The 17,395-nt window shown below is 37.7% G+C and overlaps 1 protein-coding gene across 1 annotated transcript; it reads right to left on the bottom strand.

Annotated features, from left to right (window-relative positions):
• Positions 1–8,185: 8,185 nt before the first annotated feature.
• m6pr (mannose-6-phosphate receptor (cation dependent)) lies at positions 8,186–14,747 on the bottom strand. The gene is made up of 7 exons (XM_044360216.1): positions 14,397–14,747; positions 11,907–12,079; positions 11,521–11,690; positions 11,183–11,292; positions 10,418–10,548; positions 10,202–10,328; positions 8,186–10,108 (listed from the first exon to the last, which is right to left on the bottom strand). The coding sequence occupies exons 1-7, from the start codon at positions 14,400–14,402 to the stop codon at positions 9,986–9,988; spliced, it is 840 nt and encodes a 279-aa protein (XP_044216151.1). The 5' UTR covers positions 14,403–14,747; the 3' UTR covers positions 8,186–9,985.
• Positions 14,748–17,395: the final 2,648 nt, after the last annotated feature.

Here is a 17,395-nt window from a genome sequence, read left to right as displayed (position 1 = left end):
AAAACAAATGCTAGAAAGTGCTTGACAAGGCAATTAAACCAGGACAGATTAAATAAAAGTAAAGACAATAAAATAACTATCAAGAAAGAGCAGCAAGGTAGATCAAGAACAAATATAATAATAGAATATTACAGAGATGAAACAAGGTAATATAAACAAATAGCACAAATATGTGCACACACAGATAGATATCTCCACAAAAATACAAATATATGTGTAAAAGTATATAGATGCATAAACACACACACAAAACATTGGCACATTACAGGAATACCAGAGATAGGTTTCTCAGCAAAAGCCTGATCACCTCTGGTATACACCAGCTCAGTTTGTGAAGTCGATCAAACACTCGCATTTCACTGTATTTTCAGTATTAACTCTTTATCCACCAGCTATGGGAGCAGAGTAAAACACAGGACAGAGTATGGAGCAGTTGGATCACACCCCAGAGACAATGCACGCCAGGGATGTACAGAGGGTCCAGTATTTGTATTTGTATCTATATTTGTTGAGGCAGCAAAATGACTTGTATTTGTATTTCAATAGAAGTGGAAAGAGGCTTGTAAATCTTGTTTTTGTTTTTATTATGCTTTTAATTTTAGAAAATGAATGAATGAAAAAGTGTTACAATAAGTGTTCATGAATAAACTACCTTACAAAGGAGGTCTCCACACCAGGTCTCGTACTGGAGTCTTCCAGATCGTAGATTTTTTTTTTCCTTCCCGAAAACAAATCATATTTACAATATTTATATGAAACAAATATTGCAAGCGTCTGTGTGTTTTGACCAATGATAACCTGGTTGGTTGATAGACCCTTTTCACAGCAGACATTTTGACTTGTCAAAGCACAAAAAAAACAGTTGGAATTAATAACACAAATGATGGCTGCATTTCATTTAGCCATTATCTTTGGGTTATGGATTATTGGTCGGACAAAACAAGACATTTTAGGTTGCATCTTGGGCTTTGGGAAACATTGATCAAAATTTTTCACCATTTTCTGACATTTTTTAGACCAAAAAGCTAATTGATGGGAATGGGAGGAAACCGCAGCAACCCACACAAACACGGGGAGAACATACAAACTCTGACGGAGAAAGGACCTGGGACAGCCGGGATTCAAACTCAAGACCTTCTTGCAGTGAGGAAACAGTGCTAACCACTGCTCCACTATGCCGCACAGACAGATAGACAGATTAATTAATTATGAAAATGATTTATAGTTGCAGCCCTATAAATGAGCTTTCTTTCGGGTTTTGAAGGGATCTGATAACGCGTATGAGCAATTACAAAAGGGGAAGACACATTTCTAGATTTCATACATTGGGGGAGTGTGCCCCCATCCCCCACGGCAACTGTGTGTCTATTCTCATCTATCTATATGTCATCACCTAAAATTGATAGAAACTGATAGTGTCTTTCAATCCCCATCAACGTGCCAAGTGGGCAAGCAATGATAAAAGCGATTAATTGAGCACGATTTATGATCCGGAAGGTGGTGAGTACCGCCGCAACTGGACGCACAGTCTCATCAGGAAGTATTCCTTCCAATGCCGCAGTGAAGTTCCGATAAATCTCTAAACCCCTACTGAAAGTCATATCTATTACCAGTGGCATAATTATTATAGGAATAAGTGTTGGAGCGATACTAAATCTGCACTCAGCGATTATAATCCAGGTCATGTGGATGAAGAAAGCTTCAAAGCAAACAAGTGCCATGGTAAAAAGCACTTGCCAGGTTCTTACCAAGGCGTGAGTAGTTCCCTGCACCAACCGGTAAAGTGTATAAATTAGTAACCGTACCACTCCAGGACCTTGAGCTCTCGCAATGTCATAAAGATTAGCACTTAGTGTCCATACTATGCCATAAAGAGAAGAAGCTGCTGTTCGTGTCATGCCATACACAGTGCGTGTCATAGTAAAAACAACATTCTTTGCTGCTTGCATCAAGGCAAAAAAGTTGGATTCTGGGGCATTTTGGGGAACTATCGGTCCACACATGCCACATAATGGTAACGTTGCCACGATGAGTCTGTCTAAGCACATTTGCGGGATATCATTCGCAACAGAAACGGAGGGAGTGAGAGAAAGATAGGGAGGCTGAGGCATCCTGCTGTCAGAAACCTTCCAGTAAAACACGTCACTGAATACAGAACTTAGAGCATGCAGTTGTCGCCTGCGTTGAATTTGGTGATTCAGACTGGCTGAGGTTATAAGAGTCTCTACCTCTGGCTGTATTTGATAGTCGCTTGGAAAAAAAGCTTCCATTTCCTCTCTGGTCTCGGGAAAGAGATCTGCAATTCTTGTTCTGGCTGTGTACAAAAAAGGTGCCGTTCTTGCTCTGGCTGTGGACAAAACAGGTGCCGTTCTTCTTCGGATCCTGGAAAAAGCAGCTGCAACATACTTGAAGAGCTCATGAAAAGCTGTCCTGATCCAGCATCTCAGAACTGGAAGGTCACGGTCACGGTCCCTGGATATAACAGCAGCAACTATTGCTCTGGCCATGTTGAAAAAAGTTTCAATTCTTGCTCTTGTCATGGTGAAAAAAGGTACAATTTCAGCTCTGGTTCTGGTGATGAGATTTAAAATTCCTGCTTGGTCCAGGTACACAACAGCTGCTCTGGTCATGGAATTAACAGCTGCAATGGTTGCTTGGGTTGTGGAAAGGACTGCTGAAATTCCTGCTAAGCTTCTGCCAGCTGGTTGTGGCGCCTCTGGTTCAAGTGTTGCGGTATCATCGCTGGCTCTCTCATTCACAGGACAGATAAAGTGAGCCAGGTAGAAGGAGAGAGGAGGAAGCGCAAGCACATTGTTGCCAAAATCACCCTGGTTAACCACAGAATGACTGCAGTCATGCTCTTTTTTCCTTTGCTTAGCTTCATTACTCAGACAGTCTAAGCCAATAGAAAGGCTGCTGGCCTCCTGGTGTAGCAACCTGAGTTTGCTGTAGCTTCGGACCTGACAGTCTGTCTTGACTTGTGGTGCCCACTCCTCTAGAAGTGATCCACGGGGCACAGGTTGTGTGAGGTTAGTCCTGGATGTACGGGGGCGGTAAAGTCCCAGACCAGAACTGAAGAGGCGACCAGCAGCTTTGGTGACCCAACTACCCACTATCAAGATTGACATGTTGGCAAATAGAAGGAGTTTACTCTCAGAGATAACAGTGCAGTGCAACAGTGCAGTGTTTTGTCTTTCTCTTAGCCTACTATGGTTCTAAAGATTGCCAATACTCGACACAAAGGTGTAAAATGAGTTGATTGATCCCTCCCTGTTTTCACTACATGGAGCATTAAAGGCTTTGATGTTTTTTGACCTCACGCGTCAATGCACTGTTGCGTCATGGCGTTCTTAATCGAGATGGGGGCATGTGTGTGACGTCAGGAGTGTTCCAATCATTGAAGGAAAAAAACACGTAATGGAAAATGCTACTTCTTGATTGGCTACTTAGACTCGTCATGTAAATAAAAAGGATTTGAATCCTGCCGTTTCCAGTCACGCTGTGTGGCAAAGTATCTGACAGTACAAAAAGAATGTGCAACGTTGTGTTCAAAATCTACTTCACACACGTATTATTATATGGCGTATTATAATATGAATCTTATAACTGTATAGGTCTATACAATATACATTACAGAATATGTAGGCAATAATATTGTTTATAGTTTTTATTTCTGTGCCAAACATTTGGTCCATCCCACATGGGATTACAAGACACCGCTATATGTAAAAGTGGTCTATACAGATCTATCAGCACAATGGACAGCGTCCGCCAGGAGCTTGAATTGAATATCCTGTTTCACATCTAAACTGCACTGAATACAATAAAAAAAATGTAACTAAATTTTTAATCCTGCCCGTCTATGTAGTCTGTTTTTGTATGCTATAGAGAAGAGTTGTGTGTGTGTGTAAGGCAAGTCGCCTATGTGATACATACACAAACATTTGAAACGTATTCAGTCGTGCTAAAACTTTATATTGTTCGCTGCTAAAAAACGAGAACACCAAAAAGATGAGCAAAGGTCAGGAAAATACGGACATACTACCTAGTAACGCCGCTTGCATCGTCCGGATAGTCTTCGTCTCTCACTGAGACAGATACCATTTCCAGAAATAAACTTTACGCACGGGAGGGGCACCTTTTCATGCGCAAGGTTTCAACTCTTTATATAAATGAAACGTCGGTTGAATTACATTCACACACCATGTGATCCTAGAAATGTGTTAACGGCCTAAAACACTCGAAGCCAACTAATAAAATGCTCATAAAAGCTTCTAAATGGACAAAGTGCGTTGTTCATTCGACTATGCAAGGACGTTTTCAGTACTTGACTTTATTTCTTTAAATTCTGAGTTGAATTTGTACATACTTCAAATGTATTATTATACTAAAATCTACAACCAAAAGTAGTCATCCCTCTTGGACTTTTTCTTATTTCTTTAACCACTGAATCACAGTACATGTCATTTATGTAGTTCTACAAGAAAAATGTAAACAAATAATATGTTACTGGATAGCTTTTTTACAACAGCATGTCTATGAATCATCATTGGTGCATGAAACTGTTTACAGAAGTTCCATCATTTATTAAATGGAGATCACTTGTGTGTAATCAAGGTATGACGTGATTTTTGGTTAAACACAGCTGGTTAATTAAATTCCTGCCACAAAGAACATAATAAAGACAAAGGAACAGACTGGACAAATCAGTGAAAACGTTTATTGCAAAGTACCAATCAGGGGAAGGTGTACTTAATATCCCTCAGAATACAATAAGGTCTATTTAAAAAATGAAAGTATATTGGCACAGCTGTAAATCTGTCTACGAGATGGGCAGTGGAAAAAGCAGCCACCAAGAAGCCTACAGCAGCTCTGCAGGAACCAGGAGGTTCCAGGCTGAGATGGGAGACAATGTACATACAGCATCACAGCTTTACAGCTGTTGAAAGAAACTCACATGACATCTGGACTCTTGTTTACAATAAGGGAATTGTGAAAAAGTAAGGTTCTGTGGTCTGACGAGACCGAAATTGAGCTTTTTGTCCGTAATAATAAATGCTATATAAACCTAACAACTACACTGAGTGACCAAAAGAGCCAAACCCCATTTTTACTGTATTTTGATACCACAGTCATCAAATCCAACCTTTTTACATTTGTAAATGTTGATGATAGATGTGGCATGTTTTGAGGCTGCAGTTTGTTGTATAGTTGTGATAGACTTCAGTATATTAAGGCGTTGCTAATGTCTTTGTTCCTCCACATACTGTATGGGAATGAGGTTGAGAAAATATTAGAAACACCTTTCAATAAATGTGCAGTCCAGCAACATAATACAGCCTCAAAATGTATTGAGTCAAAACACAGATAACCAAAGTACTGTATCTATATTTTATCTCTTATATCTACCAGTGAATTCAGATTCCTTTGGTAAATATACTCACTATATTGCATTCCATTAAAAAAATAAATCTCTGATTCCAGCTTCTTAAATGTGAATATTTTCTGGTTTCTTTTAATCTTCTATGTTGGCAAACTGAATATATTTGGGTTATGGACTATTGGTTGGACAAAACGAGACTTTTTAGGTTGCATCTTAGGCTTAGGGAAACATTGATCAACATTTTTCACATGCCCCCATCCCACATGGTGATTGTATGCCTGTTCTCTACCTCTCAGCAAGAAAGCGAATCAGTGTATATCTCAGAATGTCTCATCAAGCCTTCAAGTATGAAGCTAAAGCTGGGAGGTGGCTAGCTAAGGACTGGAAGCAGGGGGAAACAGCTGGCCTGGCTCTCTCCAAAGTTCAAATAGCTAAAGGTTACTGATTAAAACATTCTGATTTGTTTGTTTAAACTCACACACACAAATGTAAATACGACAGTTTGGTTTTTGGTTTTAGAGGGAGTTACATAGATGTCATCTGTCAGATCAGCTTAGATCAGCCTTACTGCTGTCAGATTGCCAACTTCCACCCAAAACGTCCAATTTTGCTTTATGTATTTGTCTTGAACAATCAGCCACTGGCACACAATACTTGGAACTGCCTTTCTTTACTCTTTCCCTTGCTGTAGCTCAATCGCTTGTTCTGTCAGAGCAAACAGGTCTTTCTTGTGGCTTTCTCTGACTCTTTGAGTGATTGTTTTTGATGGACTGTCTGTATGCTTTCTTGCTCTTTTCTCATCTGTTCCAGTTGTTGTTGTTTGTAAGAGCTCTGCTGAGTTTTTGTCTGTCTGTTTCAAGACAATTCCCCTGAGCTGCATCAGCTCTACTTCTAACTGGGTGAAGTGCTCCTTCAGGTAAAGGAGGTCTGATGTGGATGCTCTGTGTCATCATGGTGCTCTTCCTCAGTCAGGATGCTAGAGACAGCTTGAGGGTCTGCTGCCAGCCATGGCCTGTGTGCTGAGAGTAACTCTGGGCGGGTGGGGATACAGGTGTTGGGCTCCTGACCAGGGTTCCTTTGGGGTGATTAAGTCCCAAACCAGAGCTTACTTATATCAGTAGGCTTCCAGAGAGCCAAGTACCTAGATTTTGCAAAAATGGAGTCCTTTCCAAGTGATCAAGTATTTTCCTCTGTTCTCACAGGACAATGAGTGTTTAACCTCTTCAGAATAGTGTAAACCTTATAATCTGGCCCGCCGCCTGTTGTTACTATGTATTTATAGAATAAATAGTCTGTACTTACAGAGTACGAATGGAATAACAGCACACACCCTGTGGTTTCTGTGTAATTAAAGAATGAAATCATTCTTTATAACTTCCTGCATACCTTATTATTGTGTAATTAAAGATATACTACGTATATTATTACATTACTGAATTGTTATTTTTTCATCCTAACAATACAAGCCTTCCATAGCTATGCACTTGAGAGAGGTAAGTTTGCCTGATATGAGCTGCTACAGTGCTGGACCAACATGCCTGCTAGAAGCTAATTTTCAAAAGTACAGAACCATTTATTGACTTGTTCTTATTCATATTCATACAATGAAGTAGTAGACGTAAACATAATAAATCCCTGCAGTGTGGGTAAAGCCTGGCTGCCAAACACATGCATAAAAAAATGATTGTCATAACTGCCAAGAGCAAAGGTCAAAAACATTTGATTTTATTGCACTTCATCCATATACCTATACACTGATTCATATGAGGAAATGACACTGTAAGTTCTGGTAAATGTCGGGAAGTTACACTGTAAATCCCCAATTGTTGCTCCCTTGTTCCTCGTTATCTTGTTCTCTTCAGCTGTATCTACATTTAAGTACAAGTGGCAACCGGTACACATTACTTTTATAGGCTACATGGCTGATTTCTACATCACTCTAGCAGCATCAGTCAGCTATATGAGTTTACAGTGGCCTATTTTTTTCCTAACAACATCAACTGGTTTCCGTACTTACTGTATTCACTTGTAGAGCATGTTTTTTTCGAGAAGCTAATACCCATTTCCCCGTTGGTCATACTCATGTTTGGATAGTCTTTACTGAACTTTATTGAAAACAAGCTGTGGTGAGTGAGCCACATGCGCTTTATAAGGCTGAAGAGGCAAATGCTTGTTTACGGTTACACAGGTAGGCTGTTAAATTGAGGATTAAAAAGTCACTTGAAAGTCTATTTTAGTTTTCAGTATATGTTAACAAGTTGAACAGTAGCTACACACTGGGGCACTATAGATGGCAGTAGAGGACAGTGAGGAGGTATTGTGAAGAGGAGTTAAATGAAATTAACCTGAAAATACAGTTTATTCTGAGAGGTAAACTGATTAAATTACCAGTATAGATGAAAGTTGTTGAAACTTTATGGTAACATTATTGAAAGCATGATTTCATCTGCGCTCAGCTTCACTTCACACCTCTAGAGTCTGTCTCAAGTGCTCACAATCATGCAAGAATTACCTTTGTCTATTATATTATCTGTTTATCTTGGGACACCAGCCTATTGTAGAAGTCAGTAGTAAAAATCTTTTCTGTTTCCCAGCCAAATTATTTTCTGGTTTACTTGGCAAGTGTATATTCAAGATTTTAGCCTCCAGGCCTGGAATAGTAAACACTTATCAAACAACCTGATAAACTGGATTCAGCTCCCTGAAACATCTGCCAGGAGGAGGTGTACAGTCAATAACATTAGCACAGAAAATCTCACCATCATTCCATGTGAATATTCATTACTAATAAAAATGATACTGTGCATGTAATGTTTTTATTAAAAGTTTTTTACATTCATTATACTGTATCTCCAAAGGTGAGTGCACTTAGGTGTGTACTGAGTTCATCACCACAATGGGCATACATACACTAGTTTTAAATTGTATTTTTAATGGAATCAGAAAATCAAACAAAAATCTTTGTGACTTGAAAACATCTTTGAGCCAAACAGGCTATTTTTTAATCAATATAGAGGTTGTTAAGCTCACTTCCTCTGCAGGTATAACCATTTTCATCAGATCAAGATCCAGGAGTTGATTCACTGAACTAAGTAAAGAAATGTCAACATTAAAAAGAAAACACACACACAAAAGCAAGTGATAGAAACAAACCAAATATACATAGATGCTCACATTGACAGTAACTCATAGTAACATTCACTACAGAAACTATGTGACATAATGTCTGCCATCAAGCTCCAAAAGCTTGCTTTAATCCTTACCAGCATTAATTACAATAGATTTATGTAAAAATATTTCAAACCTAATTATTGATATCCTCAGAGCTGTAACATTTCAGCAACTATATAATAGTAATACAGGAAGTGCACAGAAAATTAAGTGCTTCCATTGTCACTGTATCACCCTACAGAAGAAATGTATCAGGCATGAAGCAACTTGCAGATTTGGTCAAAGACAAACTACTCTTCATCCTATAATGTTGGTCTTTCCCCTGCAGTGCATCTAGTGTTTGGATCAGTTTTATCATATGGACAGACAGTATACCCACTATAATATTCACTATTAAATAGTTTTGCTGTTATGAACATTGTCACTGCAGCGAATGTGCGTTTATTCTATGAAAATACAAGTATTACATGTGTATCATACTTTTTGAAAGCATAACTTGGCCAACTTAATTGGCCATCACTGTATTATAGCATTTATAAGTAAACATTGGAGATTTAAAGGAATATATTTCTGTTTTGTGTTTTAGTTGGGTGTTTTTCTTCAGGCACCAAAATGTGTGAACCTAAAGCTAACAGCATTGTTGACCTTTCTGATAAAAATTTAAGACTGTTAGTTAAAACTGTCATTCTCAGATGTCAACCAGGAAACTGACAATATTACAAGGATGTTAACATTGATGTAGAAGCTTTTCCCCTATATATGTGGAAGAGAGGAAAAGGCCAAACTAATACAAAGTCAGTCAAGCTATGTTTTTTTTTTGCAGTGATATTTGTGTAGCAAGGCTGCAAGCATAGTTAGAGTAGTTAAACTTAAACATTCACATTCTCCTATTACCTCTCTGTCTTTCAAGAAAAAACAAAAAAACAAAAAACTGATTAAAGCCAAATAACACAAGCAACAACATTTGTGTGTTTTGTAACCTGCAACTGTCAATGCACGACTAGGATCCTAGGAGGAACACTTTGCTGCAATCTGTATAAATCTAAAACAACAAACTGTCATTAGCTAAGCAGAAAAAGATTGAGCAATGTGTAATTTAATTAAGTTTCATGTAGAAAGCCAACTTCTTAACTTCTCCCTTTTGTGCCAGATTTCCATAGGAGAAAAGTTGTAGTTTGTAATCTTAGATGAATCACTCATTTGTTTGCCAACAAACAACTGAATGAAATGCATGGGATAGGAGAGGAGACAGTTCTGTCAGCCCAGTAACACGCCCTCTTAAGTGACAAGCAGATCACACAGTAGTTGCACTAAACACAAGTCTAAACCAGCACAAGAAAACAGACTTGTGTCTAGCAGCAATTTCATCAAACCGGTGAAAGCGTAAACTGTGTCACACAGTGAAAATGTCCCATTTCTGACATATTGAGGTCACATAGGTAATAAGTGGTCATCTCTCTCTTCTGGCTCTTCCTCTAAAGGTTCGGTGGCCACTCCCCTGTAAGCGGGGGGCTCCTCTCGATTTCGTGACCGGCACACAAAGTCACACCCATCCTGTAAAGAAGGAGTACGTATGTAATGAATTTCAAAAAAAGTGACATGAACCTGATCTTTAACTGATGTTACCCAACAACAAGGAAGGCTTACTGCTGTCAGATTGCCAACTTCCACCCAAAAAGCATAATTTGGGAATTGCTCCATTCCTTTGGCTCCAACAATCAGCCGCTGGTAGAGGAAACCTCCAATGAGGTAAACAGCCAGAAGACAGAACCCACTGAAAGAAGAGAGCACTTATTATCACTGATCATTTATAGTAATACTACAACATTGTTTTTTGTAGCATCACAGACTTTCTTTACTCACATGATGAGTATTATGGAGCCAGTGCTGATCTGGGATTGGACAGGTGGGCACACAGCACTGGTGTCCAGTTCAAACAGGTAGAAACAGTCCTGCATCCTGTCCCTGTCCTCTGCGATCACCTCCAGCGGGCCCTGGGAGCGAGACGGAGAGAGAGAGGCAAAGGTAAATACAAGGTAACACACTAAAAAAAGAAAAGGTGCAAGACTGCATGACACACAGGAGAAGCGTTAGGCCATGATCAGGCCTACATTAGTGCTGGATGAAAGACAACAGCCCCCTCATTCATTTCAATAAAACCACTGCAGCAGAGCCAACAAAAAAGGCTAAAAGAAATCAAACAAAAAAAACCCCAGAAAACAACTTATTGGGAGGTTTTTTTTTGGCAAAAAAAGTTGATCTGTGTCAGACTTTATCCAAACACAATCTGACGTCATCCACCAACATCCTACGTAGGCCATTCAAGTACGTGCAAGCTTACATTCCTGGTAATTTTCTTTGTAACATTAAAAGAGTGTTTCTAATTAATTTTTACCTCACAATCATCAAGGCGGAGAATAAAATGACTATCACTTCGGTAACTTCCAGAGTTCCTGTGTCACAGTTTTAAAACCGACATGCCGTGTTTTTGCATCTGATAAGCTTGGTAGAGATGTTACTCAAAGATCCCATCCACATCTACAGTATATGTTCTATATCTTCTCGCCCACCACCAAGCAGCAACTTTTCTCAAATATGGTGATCTAAAACTATGTGTATTTCTTTTACCACGTCTATTTTCCTGTTGCAAGAGATCATGATGATGGCTCTCCTGGATTCCTTGGAGCAGTGGCCGTCATATTTGTCACCTCCTCTGTAGATCAGCATCACCCAGTCACCTGCAAGGGCAAGAAAATATCAACACAGACATAATACTGATCCAAAGCACCCTATGAAGAGTTCATTCAAGAATGAACAGTATACTACTCTTAAGCTTTGGGCTTATTATGTTCATAGTTTGTCTCAAAGCATTTTGTAACCTACAAACCCAGTTTAAAAATTCAAATCAAGACAAAAGTAGTGTAACATACTGTGTAGTGAAATTCCTTTATTTTACAGAAACTTACTTCCTCCAATGGCCTGTGTTGCATTATAAGAGCCGACCACTGTTGGTTTGTCTGTTTTCTTGCTGCCCAGTTGAATGACCCCAGCTCCAGGGACACCTCCTGCATCCCCACACAACTGGAACACATACGTGTATTCCTCGTTTTTTTCATTCTTGGTCTGAACTGTGAAGCTGTCAACATGAGAACAAATCCCAGTAAATAAATAATAATAATATGCAAGACAGACGTGGTGAAAAAGCAAAAGGGTAAAGGCTAAAAGACAATGAAGCAAAATGCTTCCGTCCTGATTAGTTCACATATTCAAACAGTGATGATTTTTGATTGATAATAGACAATCTAACGTCATATCAATGACTCTGCTGGTACAAGAATGAGTCATGTCTTACTTCTTGTGGGCAAGCGGTGCAAGTCGATCGAGGACTTTCCGTTCTGACTCAGACTCAGAGGGCAGTATACAGTTCTTGGTGTCCTCATTGGCGAACACCCCACTCTCACACAGGACCAGCTGAACCGCCAGGGCCCACACCAGGAAGGGCCCTCCACTGGGACTGTTGAACACCTGGCACAGATGTTATAATGTGGCATATAATTAACACTCAGCCTAAAAAAGATGGTTATTTCATTTGTCATCATACAAGGGATTCTTAAAAATCATTTCTTAGTATTCATTTGAAATAAGGACTGGGCAATATTAAAATATATACTGCGAGACAATATAAACTGTCTATAGAGACTTTTCCATGCTGTTTATATTGTGTGAGCTATTCCTTTTAGAGCTGATGACGACTAGTCGATTAGTCAACTGTTTTTAAAATTAAAAACTATTACATACAATTTCATTTATTTTTCAATGAACAATGCGAAACATTTCCTGGTTCCAGCTTCTCAAATGTAAAGATTTGATGCTTTCATTTGCCTTACGTGATATTGAATCAATGAATCTGCTGTTTTTTTCAGGATTAATTGATGAATCATTTGGTCAATAAAACATCATTAAATGGTGAGAATGACCATCACAACCTCTTGAAGTCCAAGGTGACATCCTTACATTTCTTATTTTCTTCCAAACCCCCAAATGTTAAGTTTACAAAAGAAAGACCATGAAAAGCTACTAATTCTCAAATTTGAGAGCCATGAACCAGTGACTGTTTATCATTTTTACTTGACAAATCAATAAAACAGTTATTTGATTATTAAAATAGTTGCTGATTAATTTTCTGTCAATCACTCGATTTAGTAACCTAATTGTTGCAGCTCTATTTCTCAAGCTGTTTTATGGCAATGTTTGATTCTTTTTGCATCAATTAGATGACATACCTTGATTTGTAAACTATTTTAATTGACTGGATTAACCAAAAATGGATACCTGTGTGATTCTTGTATTTAAATAAACAGACTTTTCACTAAATTTACTATATCCTAATATCACTTTACAAAACAACAGTGGTGGAAGAAGTATTAAGATCCTTTACATAAGTAAAAGTACCAATACAGCAATGTAAAAATACTCCATTAAAAGTGAAAGTCCTGCATGAAAAATCCTACTTAAGTAAAAGTACATAAGTATTATGAGCTTGATGTAGTTAAAGTTTTGCAGTAAAAGTCGTGGTTTGGTCCCTCTGACTGATATATTATTATATATGACATCATTAGATTATTAATGCTGAAGCATCAGTGTTAGAGCAGCATGTTACTGTTGTAGCTGCTGGAGGTGGAGCTAGTTTGAACTACTTTATATACAGTTTACTAGTTTAGTCCAGTGGTTCCCAACCTAGGGGTCGGGCCCCTCCAAAGGGTCACCAGATAAATCTGAAGCTGGTTTTTGGAATTTTTCTCTAATCTTTGATTTTTGGTGAAATATTGGATCATTTGAACATTTATTGAAATGAAACCATGTGAGAAGTTTAGAGGGAAAAAATCACTATTTGGTGGAGCTGTTAACAACTCACATCTGAAATGTGACCCCAACTGCACACTGCTTTTTGTAAGATGTCAAATCTTCATCTGAAAAGTAACTAAAGTTGTCAGATAAATGTAGTGGAGTAGAAAGTACAATACTTTCCTCTGAAGTGTAGTCAAGTAGAAGTATAAAGTAGCATCATATATAAATACTCAAGTAAAGTACAAGTACCTCAAAACTGTACTTAAGTTAGGTACTAGAGTAAATGTATTTAGTTACTTTCCACCACTGCAGAACAAACATGTCCTACAAGAGAGGATTTTATCTACACAGCCCACTGAAATTACAGCTGCAATAATTAGTCAATTAGTTGATGAACAGAAAATTAATCAGCAACTTTTTGGACGATTGAATAATCAATTCAAGGAAAAATACTAAATATTTGCTGGTTGCAGCATCTCAAATATGACGATTTGAGATGTTTATGTGTCATTCATTACAGTAAACTGAATATCTTTGAATTCTGGACTGTTGATCAGACAAAACAAGACAGACATTATAACGGGCGTTTTTCACTACTTACTGACATTTTACAGCCAAAACGATTGATTGAGAAAATAACCGGCATATTAATCGATAATGAAAAAAAGTCGTTAGTTGCAGTCTTAATCAAAATGGACGGTTGTGCTGAGTAAGCAACATGTGCATGAAAATTTAAGTGTTTCCTGAACAAAAAACACAAAGGTTTGCAAATCCGATATAGATGTTGCACATATGTAGCAACAGAAAACCGAGGTTCAGTAACTCTAAATGTGTAAAGTTGTAAAACCAAACATTTAGAGCAGTCAGTGGATATAATGTGTGCTTGCAAAAGGTGAATTTTTGTCCGCATGAGGCGATAAGTTTTCCTGAGCAAACAGTCAGTACAAGTCTCCCCCTCTGAAAGGCTGGACATGAGGCCAAATTGTCCACCTACCTTCATGACTGTAAATATGTTCAACGCGTCCTTGTTAGTTACAGTTTAACATACAAGTTGTTTAAAAACGTAGCCAGTTGAAGATGCAGTGAGCTTCCTCACGCTATCGTCGCTTCCTGGTTGACTTTTATCAGAGAAATGTTGCTCCTAATTCGTCCTACAGATAAAATAAAGTAAATCTGCATAAAGTCAGGAGTTTCAAATGAAGGTTGTTGTCTGCACGATTTGCTTTCCTGGATAATAAACGCGTTTTTTTGCTCAAAATTTGTGAAGAGTCATCCCAGAGGCTAACAGGCTACAGACAGTTGCAGAGTGCGGAAGTGAAACTAAACACACACGCGCATGTGATCGTCCAAATGAAGCGACCAATGAGCTGCAGCGGAATCCTCTCACACCCGTGTCAGCTGCAAGGAACCTTGGTCAGCTGACCCCACTTGGACACAATGGTATGGAAGCCTATTTCTGCCACAAAAAGATGAAAACTTCCCTTCGACAATAAAAAAAATGCTTATGGTCTCAATTATGAGATAAACCATCATAATTAAGAGATAAAAAGTCAATTATGCGATACAAAGTCACAATTATGAGATAGAAAATCATAATTATGAAATAGGAAGTAAAAATTATGAGATAACTTTATAATTATCAGATACAAAATCATAATTATGAGATAAAAAGTCAAAATTAAGTGATAAAAACTCAAAATTATGAGATAAAAACTTAAGTTTATGGCATTAAAAGTCGAAATTATTAGATAAAAAGTTAAAAATTATAAGATCATGTATGGTCTATGAAAGAAATAATACAAGCTGAAAATGGCATTATGTACTCTGTGTTCTCCTTGTACAACTGCCAATGCTGTATAATTCACAGTTATTATTTTAGTAAGATTCATCTGGACCTTGCCAGATTTTTTTCAATCAAATTAGGCCTAAGTGCAATAGTTACAGTTTAAAAAGCAAAATGAATTTCAAACTATAAAACTATAAACTTTCTTACTGCATTTTACACCAAATTCCACGGTAGTTTATTTTATTTTTTATTTTAAAAATTAGTTTAAAAAAACCTTGTTGGTCATGATATTAAAAATATATGGAAGGAAGGAATTCTGTTAACTTACCGGCAATCTATCAATCAACTTTGAATTAGCTCTTTATATAGCTACTAACTTAGCTTGTCACATAGTAGTCAAGGGTACAAATAAATTATAGCTTAATGTTCCGGTTGCCATAAGTAAAATATTCTGATAATTGATTAATTGTCGAAGTAATCTTTTAAGCAAAAATGTCAAACATTTCCTGTTTTTCTCCTCTGTTTTCTACAATTGTAAGTTGATTATTTTGGGGTTTTGGACTAAACAAGTAATGTGAAGTTGGTCCTGACATGTGAAGGCCTTTTTCACTTGATTGTTGATTATTCTATTTAAACCATATATGTTGTTTTTTATATTTCATTTCTTGCTGTTTGTCTTTGGGTGATTTTACTAATGATAATGTAGGTATTTACTTTACTGGATTGCTCAATGACCTCAATGGAAATAAGTCTCAGACTTTATTATTTAATCCTTGACATTTATGTTGTGTGTGATTTAATTTCCCCCTTCTCTTAATGTCAAATAAACTATACTACAGTCTTCAAATTGACATTAAGTAGATTCAACACATCTCTAAAACACTTTCAACAAAAACAAAACATAATCTTCATGGCAGTAGGATTCATTACAAGGCTGTTAGCTTTAGTTTTAGTTTGGTAATTACCTTGCAACTGAGGTACGCGAGGGTGTTATGTCATCTTTCTTCTGCTCTTTAAATACCTTATTTATCCATAAAACTTGTTTTTTATACATTGGGCTGTACCTCATCCTTCCAACTTTCTTCCATCCATTTCCTTTACTGCTTATCTTCCACAGGGTTGTGGGGGAGCTGAAGTCAATCTCAGCTGACATTGGGCGAGAGGCGGGGTACACCCTGGACAGATCGTTAGTTAACTGCAGGGCTAACATATAGTGTAGAGACAGACAACCATTCACACCTTTGGGCAATTTAGAGTCTGTGGGACAGGGGAGAATATGCAAACTCAACACAGAATGGCTCCAGCCGGCCGGTGGATTTGAGCCAGGAACCCTCTTGCTGTGAGACGACAGAGTTAACCACTGCACCACTGTGCTGCCCTGTCCTTCCAATTTATCACAGTGAATCTGAATACCAGACAACCCTTCAACAGTTAAGCATTTGATCAGACTGATTACCTGAAACAATGCCCCATTCTTCGACGCATAACATGCTCTCAATAGAACTGTTTTAAACGACAAGATTAACAATGATAAACAATGACTTAGTGGCCTGTGTGTCTGTTTACTAGATGCATTTTTATCCACTCTGTGGTTTTGGCCAGCTGAGGAGCTATTGACTTAGTATTTTGTAGTACTTTATAAAACTTTGTGTCAATAAAATACAAAAGTCTTGCTCATGAGGACAAATGATCCAAATTAAACACATGGGGAAAAAAAAGTTCAGTTTGCATTGCAATTAAGAAATTAAGACATTTTTGCCCAAACTTAGCTTGACATTATTGTTAGCTGCTTAACCTCGACAGAAATTAAATGCCTTTCTCTCAGGGAAGAAGGCAATTAAACTACAGAGAATATAGTTAAATTCAGTTACTTTAACAACAGCATAAAATTTGCACCTCCTTAGTTTGGTGCACAAAAAGAAACGAGGAACGTATTTTTAAAAAGTTAAAAAGATTAAAAAGATTTAGAGTTGTAGAAACTCCTCCAAGTATAAGACAATACAATTCAACAGCACTACAAACTGCAATCTCCAAAATGGCCATAAAGGTGAATCTAAATCTCTAAAATAGTTTAAACAAAAACTGAACATTATGACTTTCATGAAGTTAAGCTTTATTGCAGGACTGTTTTCTTAGACTACATTACTTTTTGCTAGATGTAACTAATAAACTGGAAACTGAGTGTATATCCTGAGTTGTAAAATAAC

This window comes from Thunnus albacares, chromosome 8 (assembly GCF_914725855.1).
Source record: "Thunnus albacares chromosome 8, fThuAlb1.1, whole genome shotgun sequence".
Lineage (NCBI taxonomy): Eukaryota > Metazoa > Chordata > Actinopteri > Scombriformes > Scombridae > Thunnus > Thunnus albacares.
This window is presented reverse-complemented; position numbering and strand designations above follow the sequence as displayed.

Bases quoted from the DNA above. Each gene is read 5' to 3' on its own strand.
- m6pr (XM_044360216.1), bottom strand. The intron at 10,549-11,182 runs GTAAAAGAAATA...TCTCGCTCCCAG, and splicing joins GCAACAGGAAAATAGACGTG to GGCCCGCTGGAGGTGATCGC. The intron at 10,109-10,201 runs GTAAGCCTTCCT...CCTTCTTTACAG, and splicing joins AAGTTGGCAATCTGACAGCA to GATGGGTGTGACTTTGTGTG.